The sequence below is a fragment of the Diadema antillarum genome, unplaced genomic scaffold (assembly GCF_040938485.1).
Source record: "Diadema antillarum isolate AM-2024a unplaced genomic scaffold, OU_Dant_1.0 scf00000128, whole genome shotgun sequence".
Taxonomy (NCBI): Eukaryota; Metazoa; Echinodermata; class Echinoidea; order Diadematoida; family Diadematidae; genus Diadema; species Diadema antillarum.
The window spans coordinates 2439730-2453723 of record NW_027271017.1 but is presented as its reverse complement, the minus strand read 5'-3'; the positions used below and the strand labels follow the sequence as shown (position 1 = coordinate 2453723).

General features: G+C 40.8%; 1 protein-coding gene across 2 annotated transcripts; it reads left to right on the top strand.

Annotated features, from left to right (window-relative positions):
• The first annotated feature begins 912 nt into the window (after positions 1-912).
• Positions 913-10710, top strand: LOC139720406 (monocarboxylate transporter 7-like). 2 transcript variants are annotated; one of them, XM_071631767.1, is made up of 6 exons: positions 913-1480; positions 5001-5297; positions 5736-6196; positions 8183-8408; positions 8694-8837; positions 9292-10710. In XM_071631767.1, exons 1-6 carry the CDS (start codon positions 1303-1305, stop codon positions 9546-9548), a joined length of 1563 nt encoding a protein of 520 aa, XP_071487868.1. In that variant the 5' UTR covers positions 913-1302; the 3' UTR covers positions 9549-10710. The 2 variants fall into 2 exon arrangements, with proteins under 2 accessions (XP_071487868.1, XP_071487869.1); XM_071631768.1 differs by having other exon boundaries at positions 1342-1480; positions 4808-5297.
• The last annotated feature ends 3284 nt before the right edge of the window (positions 10711-13994 follow it).

Genomic DNA, 13994 nt, shown 5'->3' with positions numbered 1-13994 from the left:
CATAACCCGGGAGGTACTAGGCGAGCCTCCTTGGTATAACTCCCAAGAGCTATTGATCCTTCACATGTCACTGGTTTTGTATGCAAACAGGTTGCCTATGCGTGGCAACGAAATAGTTAATTTCTAGCGCTGTTGACTTGAACGCCATCTCCTAATAAGCATCATCTTTCGTTGCCCCCTAGCTTGAGAGATGGCCCGAGGACAATATTTCCTGTAAAAACACACATTCTGAACAATGTTATAAGTATCAAATTAGGAGTTGAAATCGAAACGGATGATACGTTGCTGTAATGTACTTTTGCGGCGATTACAGTAATTGCAACATGTGGATAAGCGTATGGTAATTTACACTATGAAACGGTGTATTCACCCAGCATCCATCGTATTCACTTGTTTTTGTCAGAAAGAAACAAGAAAAGAGAGGCAATTGTAAGGGAAAGGCAAGAGGGAGGGGAAGAGAAAGAGAAGAAGAGAGAGAGGGAGAGAGAAGGAATACATGATAAAGTCAGTACAAACTGCAAACAAAAGATCCTTGCATGGCCAATCATTGAATGATACCAAATTTCGAGGTCAGCGAATTAGGTCGCCGCTGGTAGGCGGGTACGTGAGCTGCGTGTTTTCGCTCTCGACGACACGCGCGGCCTCTTCAGCGCTCAACCACCGAACAAAGGGGAAGTATTGCATTGAAACGACTGGCAAACGAGGTTATAGCGAGGGAAGCCCTCGCCTTCGATCGTGACGTCATAAACCGCAATCAGCTGATTTGCGAACAGCTGATTGCGAACTGTCAGTGAAACCCCGAAGCAGCGTACGCTGTTACCAGGCCCTCGCTGTTACCATGCCACGGCTACCCCAGCCGTATAAATTCATAGATGGTGGTATGAGCACAGCATACAAGCAATTCTTCATGACTACGAGAAGGTGACAGCGGCTTTTAGGAGCTCTTCAGCTCATTTCAATCAGCCTTTAGCTGAAGCCTTCGGCAGGCCTGACCCTACATCAAGCCCACCACCAACTGCACAAAACCAAGCAACCACCGCAGCGCGGAAAGGGTCGCAGAATTTCTCAAGCAACAATTTTCTGTCGATCTTCAACGACTGCAAGCAGACGACGCAACCACTTTGTCCTGACAGCTGGTTGTAAGAGTTAGTTGTGAGTGAATCTGGTTAACACTTCGGCGGACAGTCTCGCAAAACCTCGCACCGTGAATCTTTCACTGCCAAGTTGATAGCCATCTCATCGCGTGACTGTACTTTTCTACCAAGCAACGCATCCTTAGAAGAAACAAGCAACATCATCATCATGTCTGCCTTCAAGAGTAACATGGAAAAAGTGAAGCTGTGGTTCCGGAAGCAGTGGGGCTGGGTGGTCACCTTCGCTGCCTTTGTGGCCTTCTTTGCCCTCTTCGGGATGCTCTACTCTTACGGCATCCTCTTCGTGGCTCTCAAGGAGGACCTCGGAAGTGGAGCCTCACCAACAAGTGAGTGTCAATCCATGTTTGTTTCTATACATCAGTCTATCCTCATCATTTTGTTACAAACATTGAGACAAGTCTGTACCTGTGTTTGAAATCTGCAACATTTTATTCCTATATTTTCTGTTCATTTTGTCTTAATGTATCTGTGCTGGCATGGATTTATTCATTCGTCTTAAATGATTATATAAGCATGTCTATCTGTCTATCTATCTATCTATCTATCTATCTATCTATCTATCCATCCATCCATCCATTCATTCCTTACTTTCATATTATCCATTCGTGTAATGATTTGGTGATTTCATTCGTCAATATTGCTTGAATGATTCGTTGTGAGTGTGGATGTATGACATTGACCGTATTGTCTGTCAAATCGATCATCGATCAACTGAGTCAGTTAAACTTCGGGAAATCCGCAGAAAAACCTACCCTCACCGTGCATCTCCCTCGTATCTTCCACAATCGCCACCACTTAGATCCTCTTGGATATTTTCCGTTCTCCTCGTAGTTATACAATAAGATCCTGCAGATTAAACACAAATTTTTTGTTGGTCGATATATAAGAAACATATGCATGTCAATGGAATTTTCATCAACCTGTCGACGGGCTCGCCCACCGTGTCTTGCTTTTATTTTAATTCCTCCTCTAACTCTCTTTCTCGATTTTTGTTCCAGAGCGATGGATACCCCTTTCCGTCACTGAGAACTCTAAAATTTTAATTCGTAATTTATTGTAATGAATGATAACAATGATGTTATCAGAGCAGTATCTAAGCTATGTATATGTCTGAATGTACTCATGTTTCTCTGGAGACACTTTATGAATTCCTTTATCTTTTCACACTGTGGAAGAGAAGAAGTGATTCTTAGGAGACATGGAAAGTTATAGCAATATTTACAGATCAAGTCCTAGCCAGTAGCTGATCAGTGTGGTTGTACGTTCAGATTATAATAATTCCGATCTTTTTTACTATACGGCACCACAGGATAATACCTGACAGCTTAATAGCGCCCCCTCCTCCGCCCCACCGCCCCATAGATGTACATTATCCTTGTTGTTCTGAAAAAATTAACCAGATTGCGGCCATCATTATGTTTTTGTTTCACCAGTATTCAACAATCCAGATGTTTCAACCATGCCTGCTGTAGAGAATAACATTTTCGTTAGAAATAAGAAGCAAAACAATAATTGCATCATCTTGACTGTACAACTTGTGGTAGAAAGACGTAAAGCTAGAAAAAAATGGATGCGCATTATTACGTTGTCAGAGATAGAACTATAATTATAAATACAGTTCTTGCTACGTGCTGTCTAAGGACATTTCTAACTGCTGTCAATGAAACACATGATCTGAGCGTAATACTTTTATACATCAAGGATGTATTGAAAAGTATTGGTATACCTATCTTCACTTGTTTATGGTCTCAGAAACTCGTTTCTGCTCCCCTGGTTTAATTCAATGCGTGAAGGTCTTAAACCTTCAGTGTGGCAGGCTTGAGCACAGTAATACCGTTTAGCCCAGAACTAGAACAGATTTTGACGACAAGAAGGGCAATGTGATTATGTGGATGGATCCAGATCTCCTCATGTCTCTAAATAAGTCAATCGAAATTGATTTCTTTGATTAATAGATTATTTTATTATCAAACGATAGCTGTTTCAATGTTAACTATTTTGTATCTATGTAACTAACTCATATACCAAATGACCTTAAAGTGCATGTAACCGTGAATATTACTTAGCGTAACTGAAAAAAAAAATCTTTCCTTTAAGTAGAAAGCACGATTACACGTTTCGGCGAGAATGTCACATACCCTGATGATTTACCGCGTCGCATTGACATCTCTAATCACTAACCACGAGAAATCAAACATGACATATCGACAAAACCCGGCCCGCAACCGCGGCTATCTTCGTCAATACCCGAAATAAAGTAGATTGAACCGGTTCCAGGGCCTGCCTGATTACCTCGTCGCTCGACCAAGCCTCCAAATCAAGTGATAATCGTTGTGAAAGTACAATTAATCATAGACTATGTCCACACAAGCGATAATGACTTGGTAACATTTTAAAGGCGAAGGAGCCAGGTACGCCGCTTGATATCAGATGTGAGATAGAATGACGAAAGACGAGATTTTTTTTTCCGTTTTGCAAAAATGATGTCATAGTCTCAAACCCCCTGTTGGATCACATGTCTATGGTCTGACAATTTCTTGCTGGAACTCCAAAGCAATTGCCGTGGTAACAAGCCAGTTTTGCTGTTATGGTATCAGGTCAAACGCGCGGGATACTAGGTTTTTGTAGGTTACATTGTTAATGGTTTACACTGGAATTAAGCCTTCCATTACTCAATCCCACATTTTGGTTGAAGGGAGAAACATAAGAGAGAGAGAAAAAAAAAGGTGGTAAAGTTCTCAAGTGTCATCATTCTGGTGGAATGAGCAGACATCATTCATGCTTCGAAGGTCATCTTTAACCTTACTCAAATATGGACCTCATAAACCTGAGTGTTCTCTCTTTAATGGTCATATGATTTGTGTCTCCAGCAAACATTCAATTCAGTCTCCCCCTAAAAAATCGAGATACGGATGTTTATTGTTGTCTTTGATTGCTGGACGAATACATCCTCAAGGCTAGACGACACATTTCGTTCCCGAACAAATAACCGAAAAGATTATTACTAGGTTGTTCATGGTTCTGTAAACTACAGCGAGTGATAACTGGTCATCATGGCTTCTGGTAGTTTTACTATCTTCGGGTTTACGACACATTACTATTGCGTGGACAGCCATGTTACGGTGTTCTTTATCAGAGCATCTAGGAGCATTAAAGAGGGATGGCTTTATGTAATCATGGCTTCAACCATTCATTTCTCCTTTTATTACATCTGATTAAACAGATCGTCTCCCTTTACGTCACTGGTACCTCACCGGTTACCTCCCTGGCCCCACGCGGCACATCATGCAATTGCCAAACGTAGCTACAATTGTACACCACGTGTGGAGTGTTATGTATGATGTATAAACAGAGTAGTGTGGTATTTGTGCATTTTGTTTTGTGTCTTCCATGGGTCATTTCATATCGTTTCCCTAGAGCAAGGCATCAATCGTATACACCATTTTGCATCAGTAATCTTTGCTCGCCTCCGTAGAGCTCTGCCAACACGGTAATATTCTACAGGCATCCATCCTACCAGGGAGGTGACCTCCCTCCCTGATCCCACCCCCTGGTGCTTCGAGCTCGCCTGCTAACCAATTCTCATTTCGTCTTCTCTCTCTCTCTCTCCCCCATTTCCCCCTCTCTTTGTTGTATCTCTTCTCTTCTTGCAGCGAAAGTTCCCGTTTTCTCACATACCCCCTTAATAGGAATGGTAATGAGAATGACTTTTGGCCGCATCGACTTTCACGATAGGGGGACACTACCACGGACGATACCACCTGCCCCTCCACACCAGCCCCCTCAGCATCCGCTAGCTGCTCCACCCTTTGCCAACCTATGTTGATTACCCCCTTTTCTCTCCAGGCTGGGTCGGCTCCATCGCCATCGGGTTCCACACGCTTGGCAGCTTCATCTCCAACCCGCTCATCGCCCGCTTCGGCTCCCGTCTCATCGCCAGCATCGGCCTCGTCATGTGCGTGGGCTCGCTGGTCATCACATCCTTCATGCCCAGCATCATGCCGATGTTCTTCACCTTCAGCGTCCTTTTCGGCATCGGAATCAACATGGTGCTCATTGCTTCCATCAGTCTCATCCTCAAGTACTTCCCGAAGAAGAACTGCTCCCGAGCAACCAGTATGGCCTTGATCGGAACCACGTCAGGTAAGAAGAGCTTTGTCTGCTTTTTGTTCATGTTTAGGTACAATTTTCACTTAATTCATTCGAAAAGGAATTTTTACCTGAAAGACAAAAGTGTTTGACTTGAAATTGACTAGAGAAATGCAAGGTACAGGCCAGCAAGGGAGTGATTCAAATCGAAGAGTTTAAGAAAATAAATTGAAGTGAGTCAACTGGTATGTTCAAATGAACTGTATTAGATATCACTTTACTTTTGTATTTTGTTCCGTTGCGTGACTCCTACTCTGATAACACTTCTTTAAATTTATTTGTCTTGACATTGCTAGATTAGTGATACTCTTACAGGAATATCTAACGACATCTTCATGGATTGAAGGCACATGCAATTTAGCAGTAAGTTGTTCATTAACAATGACATCACAAAAGTAAATGATTTCTATTTCATCTTCTCTCTATCAACAGGAATGCTTGCCATGAATCTGTTTATCTTCTACCTCGTCACCAACCTGGGCTGGAGGAACATGCTGCGGGTGATGGCCGGCATCATCCTCGCACTCGGCATCCCTTCCATCTCCACGTACAGCCAGCCGCCAACCCCGCCCACCGAGGTCGCCGACGAAGCCGAGAAGAAAAAGCCTCTCGCCGCTTCCGAGCCCGCCCCAAGCAAGGCAGCTATTGCCAAGGCGGCCGAAGCGGAGGGCCTCATGCCACCCTCCTCCTCCTCGCAGGAGTCGGAGACCAAGCAGACGACGGAAGTGAGGATGAATGAGAAAGAGGTTAAAGTTCAAATTCCGGGCAAGAAGCCGACCCGGATGGAGACTGTTAAGAGGTGTCTGGTGATCTTGACCTATCCGGAAATCTACTTCCTCGCCCTTGGCCTGATGGGATGTGCAATGACAATGAGCTTCTATTACGTCAGCATGGTAAGTTACCACGATGCCCATCACCTTCGCCTTTCCTTCTTAAATCAAAGCTAATATTTTTATCTGAGATTTCATCTGAGATTTGATTTGATTTCTTGTCAGTCACTGTTAGGTGACTGTTAGGTAACATGAGCTTAATGTAGTTCGATATCAAGATCTTAAGGAGACTCTCAAAACTTAGTCTACTGCTGCACCGTCTAAAGGAGGATGGGGGTGGGGGGTGTTCAAAGTGATCACAAGACTTCAGACTTAAATAGTGACAAGACAAAACGTGTTAAGAATTTATTGGGAACGGGGACAGATGGGCTTCGACCAGTCACCAAACACTGCGAGTTGACCTGTAATGCAGTTTTTACTGGACCCGTCTCGCATCGGTTAATGATTGAACAACTGTAAACAGTCTAACTTGCAATAGGACCACTGTCCATCGCTCTCGAAAAAGACTATCCCATCCTCACCATGAGGAGGGAGGGCGTGCTTTACTCTTATGTCATTGAAAAATATGTGGATAATGCAATGTGAAGAATTCAGGCATGCTGTTTCTTCTCATTCTGTTTTTTTTTTCTCCTTATAATAAAATTGGTTGAATGCTACAAAAGCCTTTGCTGGCACCAATCTTAAACTCTGATTCTCTCTTTCCAATTTTGACTATATAGTGGCGACATAGCAAATATACAGTTTAAAATGATGCTATCTTAGGCATTTACTTACCAACATAATTATACCACACTATCGGGCGTATTTAACATGTATGACACCTTTTTGATAATAAGATAATATCATCATAACAATGTAACAATGTAACATAGTAATGTATTATTCTATAGAGGGATGTATAATCAAACGGGCTTTTCTTTGTTCTTATGGTGTTTGTGTTTTGACTTTTTATGAGTATAGGATGTAAAGGGTGAGACAAAATAACTTTTCCCACTTCTTCACGGCACATACATTTACGTTGTTTTTCTCAAGTGTTATTCTTGGTACAAGATTAATTTTAATCAATGTAAATAATCGATATACCACCTTGTCCTTGTCGTCTTGTAAAAGTATGCACAAGTGTTTGAACTTTAATCTATCATTTTTCCCGCGACATTGAAGTATCATTTAAATACAAAGTAAAGTAGTTCAACAAAATTATCATGAACAAGATCACGATTGTCATCTCAAAAGAGTGCTGCCCAAGTTTTCTTTTTCCTTCAAAAGAAATAAAATTAAGAATACGAAAGAGGCTTGTTGGTGACATGAGGTGTATGGGCGTACAGCGCACCTGTTATCAGTGATTGGTTAAGAGTAAACATCTTATCCCATTATACTTCAAAGTTCGCTTAAAAATCTACTTGACACATCTTTTAAGTAGGCACTTAACGGACTGAAAAAAAAAGTAGAACCGAATACGTAAACAACTGATAAGGCAACGAGGAGGACTTGTGAGATGAGATACCGGGCTGTAGTAAGCTGTTTCGCGGAGCGCTGGACAGCCGCGAACATCTCTGCCCTGGTTTTCCCATGGTTTATCACGAACTCTTCATCCGAAGATAAAGTCTTTTTTCAAACCATACGACTAGTGGGCCAAAATCCCCTGACAGATAACTACATGTATTAACAAAGTGCACAGATCTCGCGTATTGTCGAAACGACAGCAAACAACACGCTTTCGCAACGTCCTTGGTTGACGCGCTCGATCTCTGCTCAGGAAAATGAAATTACATGATTCAAAATGACATCATTACTCACATCAAAATGAAATTAAGCTTTGACTGCTGATCGCAAAGTGGATCACGTGCAGATAATCATCTATCTGTCATTGCGATTGTCCTTGAAAGATATTTCTTCCGAGTCAAGATAATCAAATCATAATTTTGGCTCTTTTTCCGCTTTGGCGTCACCATACCGTCCCGCTGCCTTCTACCAAGAAGGCCGGGTGCTTGCACTTTACCACCACTTATTTCATTTTCGATCCGCCCCTTTTCTTTATGACGTGTTTAGGTGAACTTCATGACCACGGCTGGCATCCAGGAGTCCATGTGCGCCATCATCATGACCGTCATCGCCGTCGCCGAGGTCTTCGGGAAGATCTGCCTCTCCGCCTTCGGCGACCACCTGCCCTTCCCCAAGATCTACCTCTTCGTCATCGCCAGCCTTCTCGGCATCGGGGTCATGTTCGGTTTGATGGCCGCTAAGTCCATCGCAGCCATGATGTGCATTGCTGTCGGTACGTTCCCGCCTACCCCAAACGAAACAAAACAAAACACAATAAAAAATAAGGAAGTTAAATCTAATCAAATCTAATTAGATCAGAGCGAATTTAGATAATACAATGACATTGAATTCAATTAACATGAAATTGTCCTTCAAATTAAATATCTCGTGTTTCTCGTTCCTTCTTAAGCTTAAACTCTAACCTCATGATATGCAGTTACGGCACATTATTCTATAAAGGAATCTATAAAGGAATCATTTTATCAGACTGTTTCGATTCACTTTGTTTGTTCTGCAGTGACGGGATTTTTCATCATGACCGTGTTCGACGCCCTGCCGTACTCAATCTGCAACCAGGTTTTCGGTGCTGCCCGCAGCGTCGAGTCCTGCACAGTCATCCTCATAGCCAATGGCCTCGGCCTGATTCTCGGCTCTCTGTTCGGTACGTGTTCGGCTTTGCCCTCGTCGTTGTATGTCTAGTTCACTCCATGACGTCATAATCGCTACTTGTCATGATAGTTTAAAAAAAACCCCGCAAAATATAATGACCTTAACGCTAGCCAGACTTTCTTATACGTACCATAATTGCAAACAAATTATTTATAGCCTGCTTAAAAAAATTGTATAGAAATGTTTTACTGCATCCTGCTGATCTCAGACTTGAAGACATTTAGTCATTCTTGTTTGTTTGTTTCTTCGATTAATTTGTCAGCTTATATTCGCGTATATTTTCACATCTTGTAACCAGCTAGTCTGCTGTCTCGTAAACAATATCTTGCAGTTGAGCATCCATTTACAGTCTTTTTCCTGTCTTAAATTTTTTACTGTTTATTGTGAAGTTGTTCCAAAGAGGGTTGTAACTCTTTGTGTTTGATGCTCTTGTTCTCTATTAACAGGTGAGAGTGTCGATCGAACAGGTTCTTATGATGACGCCATCTACGCCAGCGTCGGAATATACTGTGTAGCCACCCTCCTGTATCTCCTTGTGCCGCTCTACCAGCGGTGCTTCGCCTCGGACCGCTACATCATGGCGAGAACCAAGCCCAAATCTGAGGACGAATCGGACAGCATGGGACCGTTCGAGTCGTGGATCTTCAATCCGCCACCCATCGAGACTACGGAGCTCTACTTTGACATCGAGTCCTCGGTCTGAAGTGCGATGTGATTTGGCACGATTTTACCCACCTTACCATACGACCCGACTTACGACTCGTCAGTGAACGGAGCTCTGAGGTTCTCTCGCCTATTGCATGTTGGAAGTGGCGTTTTTCCCGCAAAATACACGGGGAAAAAGACAGAGCAGCATACGATGCACTCAGCAGTACTTGAAGCCAGACTTCTACTCGAAGCGAACTTTCAAGAAATATAACTGCAACTTCAATGCAACGGAGCGTTCCGCTCGTTTCTCCAACGAAGAAGACCAGCTCGGCTACCGCTCAACTTCCACGTAAGCGCGCCATGACATTCGTTGGGAAAGTGAAGACTATTTTTCTCAAGACCGTTCGTCACGGAATTAGCGAAAATCAGCTGAGGTGAAGTTAGATGTTCATTTCTGTAACGGCAGAGATAAAACTTTCGGAGGTTTCAGCTTCAGTTGTAAGAGTATCAACAGCGGTGAACAGAGTCTCACCAAACCGGAAGACAGTGGAAGACGAGAGCGCGGAGATCAGAAGACCGAGTTTCTCAAACATTAGCTGTTCTCAGTCCTACTCACCGCTCCAATTGTAATTTTCAGATTTATTTATCTCTTTTGATTCCTCCTTAACTATCTATTGCATAGTACAAACTGTCATATATGTGTTCATCAGTCTGACAAACAACAACAACAACAACAAAAGAATAGTTCAGACTAACAATAAGTAGTTTTAACACTATAGGACTCTATTCAAACTTGACATGTTACTTTGAATAGAGCATGTAGAAAAAGTTCTGAAGTGTCATCGTCATGAAGATAGCGTCATGAACACGGTCGTGCTACAGCAGTTATTCTTATGTCTGCGATATGATTTACTTCATGGAATATAGATAGGTATCAATTCACTGAAGTTGATTCTACCGAAAAGAAGCACAAAATGGTAAAAACAATTTTGCCCAAAGCATAGAGAAGACAAGAAAGCTATAGGCCAGAGGGCAAATCGGGACCAATGATCAATGTTGTAGGACCTGTTGATGATATTCATTGATCTTCATATTGGTATTTATTTGCTAATTTATCTATCTATTCATTTATTTTACGTCCGACTCATACAATCTTCTATAAAAGGAAAGGGATGGTTCGGACGTGGTAGTGTGTGAAGACTGTCCTGTTATAGTAATACGATGGAACAAATATATTTTGTGTGAATGTCGTGATGGCTTGCTTACAGAGTTAAAATGCGCTGGCGCATTTCACAGAACAAAATTATATGGAAAGTCAGTAAGTGACAAAAGAATAAAAAAAAAATGAAAACCTTATCTCCCAATCAAATAGGAACATTCCAAGAGAATAAATGATGGGAGTATTTTATTCATTATAGCCATGACAGTACACTTTCTGAATCCATCTAAAGACAGCTCGCCTGATACAAAACCATTTAATGTGTTTGATCCGTTTCCATGTTTTTAGATGCTATGTTTAGAAAAATATGTTTTTTATGCGCAGGCGCATGTATGTAAGTACTCTATTGAGTAAACCTATTTATTTCTACTAGTTGTCTAGTGTGTGAATAACTGTAAATTTCTAAGACGGAAAAACGAATCAGTATGCGGCAGATCGAACGGCCGAGGTTAGAAGAAACAGTATATTATTTTCATGCTATGTTCATATATAAATGTCATAAATTGTTAGATCTTCGCGGTGAAGAGAAAACTAACACACAGTCTCCTGTTTCTAAGGCAAAATGTCTAGATTGCTCATGTTTTCTTTTCGCTGTGTTAACGAAAAATATGCGTTTTTAAAAGATGCTGCTGCTTAATGTAATGGCGTTAATGTATTTGGTTCCAATAGTCATGCTTCTACATTCAAGTAGACATGGAGACGTTCATTTTCTTTTTCGTTATTTCTTGCCAGTTAATGTCAGAATACTATTACATAAACTTTTCTTTCTTTCCGTTATACCATGTTACTTCGAGCTTCTACGTACTCTCGATAGTGGTGATAAGTTTATAAATGTCGGCCATCGTGTTCAAAAGTTTCTTCGGTTTTCTTTGAGTATACATATCAAACAGTCTACTTATTTCACGTCAGCAAATTATATTACATATACTCATGTGCTGCAGTCAACTTATGGCTACAAGTGCCTTTGGGGTATGAACCATTTCGATTATATCATGGAATAAATGAGAGTATTTAACAGAATTAGAAGAGAATGGTTTGTGATTTCGTTTTTTGAAGAGCCTTCACAGTTAAGAAAAGGAATTATTCATTATTCATTAGTTTGGGGAGATGGATATGCATTGTTCTCCCCCCCCCCCTCCCCCCTCCCTCCCTCTCTCTCTCTCTCTCTCTCTCTCTCTCTTACTCATTGATGCGGTTGATGGCAGACGTGTGTGTGTGGGTGCGTGTGTGTGTTTTTGCCCAGTATGAGTTTTGAAATTAACTGGTACACCCATGATGCCGTAAACTGTATACTAGGAAAATCATGTTCATGCTTTCTTTATATATATATATATATATATATATATATATATATATATGACAATGTATATATATGCATATATATATATAATTTTTATTCACACACACACACACATATATATATATAAATATATATAAATGGTTACATACATGCACACACTATCTGTTCTCTCTCTCTCTCTCTCTCTCTCTCTCTCTCTCTCTGTAACGGTGTTGCTGCTAAAAGTTTACTTCAAGGAATGGTACAGTTTTGGTTGAGAAAGGGCTTCAGGATCCCAACTTTTTTTATGATAATTGGTTGAGATAATGAGAAAGCTTTTTGGAAACATGAACGAGCATAGAGTTCTAAGAGTAATTCAAAGTTTGTTTTATGAAAAATGGTTTTGAAATGACTAAGATATCCAAAACAAAGCAATCATAATAAAAGGTGGGACCCAACTTCTGTTAGGATCGTTGTCGTTTTTTCTTTAACTTTGTTCTTGGATATCTCAGCCATTCAAAACCGATTTTCATCCAATAGCTTTGATTTCCTCTAAGAATTGAATGCTCTTCGTTTGTTCATTCGTTCGTTTGTTTGTTTGTTTGTTTATTTGTTTGTTTGTTCATTTCCATCTGAGAAGATGACTGGATAGCCCATAGCCAGCTGCAATAGCTGGTTCTCCATGGGATCCAGTTGGATGTGAGGCGCGACCAGGTTAAACACCCTGCCCTTTGCGAAGAATAAATGAAGCGGGATCCCTCTTTGACGTGCATCATGTTCCAGAAGTGCTTTATGTAAGTATCTCGCAAAAAAGTCAAAGTTGAATTTTTACTGTTTTTTTTACTGTAGCATCTCTTTAATCCTCAATGTGGAACCAATCTCTTTTGTGGATACGTGCATTGTCATACCTCAGTGAAGGACACACACACACGCGCGCGCACACACACACACACACACACACACACACACACACACAAAATGCCTCATCAACAACTTTGCCAAGGAAATTTCATCCGGCTTTTGTGAATAAATGAAAACAATATGACGGTTAACCTCTCCCATTTTCGCTCGTTGTGCAAGGTTAATATCACACACTATCGATGAATTGAACGTGTGAGTGTGTGTGTGTGTGTGTGTGTGTGTGTGTGTGGGTGGGTGTGTGTGTGTTAGTGTGTGTGTGTGTGTGTGTTAGTGTGTGTGTGCGTGTGTGTGATGTGCTTGTGTGTGTCAAATCAGAAACATAATGGCAACGTAAGGCAGTGTTTTTCTGTTCATCAATCTGGACTATTTTGTAAATAAAAACATAACTGGACAAATTCAGTTGTTTAGAATGGTCTTTAAGCAACTTTAATATAAGAAAAACAAAATAGATCGATGCAATTCTGCACAAAGTTTTTCAGTAAGAACAACAAACGTTCGATTCCGTCATCAAACGCAGTCACGTTCAGACATTTTTTGCAATACTTTTCGAAACTTTTCGGAATTTTATAAGCTGCATTAGTATAAATGCATGAGCGGTTTTGAAAAGGGAGTAATTGAATTTATCATAGGGAATGACGATTCTAATTCTTAGTAGAGAGGTACAGACGATTGATAGTAATATTCTACTATCATTACTCTGATACCATTATCAGCATTATCATTACTCAAACAATAATAATGTCTAAATACCAATTGCTTATTTTCCACTTGTTGGGCAATTGACATGGTAGATTATGTTCATTGACAATCACCAAAGACGTATAGTTGCTAAACTGAGAAATGTAATCATGTTCATATAATTCATAAGTGGAAAAATGAGCAAAGAAAAGGGGATTCCCGGTGGAATCCCCTTTTCTTTGCTCATTTTTCCACTAATGAATTATATTCTTTCTGATCAGTTTTATTCTGTCTGCATTTGTTACATATTCATATAAATCATTTATGTAGACTGGGAGGAAAGGAAAAATGCTCAAATATCAATATTACACAGGCTTGTAAACATTAATACATGTAAAATAATT

Coding starts and splice junctions, on each gene's coding strand:
- LOC139720406 (XM_071631767.1), top strand. CDS start 1,303: ATGTCTGCCTTCAAGAGTAACATGGAAAAAGTGAAGCTGTGGTTCCGG. Junction 1,481..5,000: donor AAGTGGAGCCTCACCAACAA/GTGAGTGTCAAT, acceptor TTTTCTCTCCAG/GCTGGGTCGGCTCCATCGCC. Junction 8,409..8,693: donor CATGATGTGCATTGCTGTCG/GTACGTTCCCGC, acceptor TTTGTTCTGCAG/TGACGGGATTTTTCATCATG.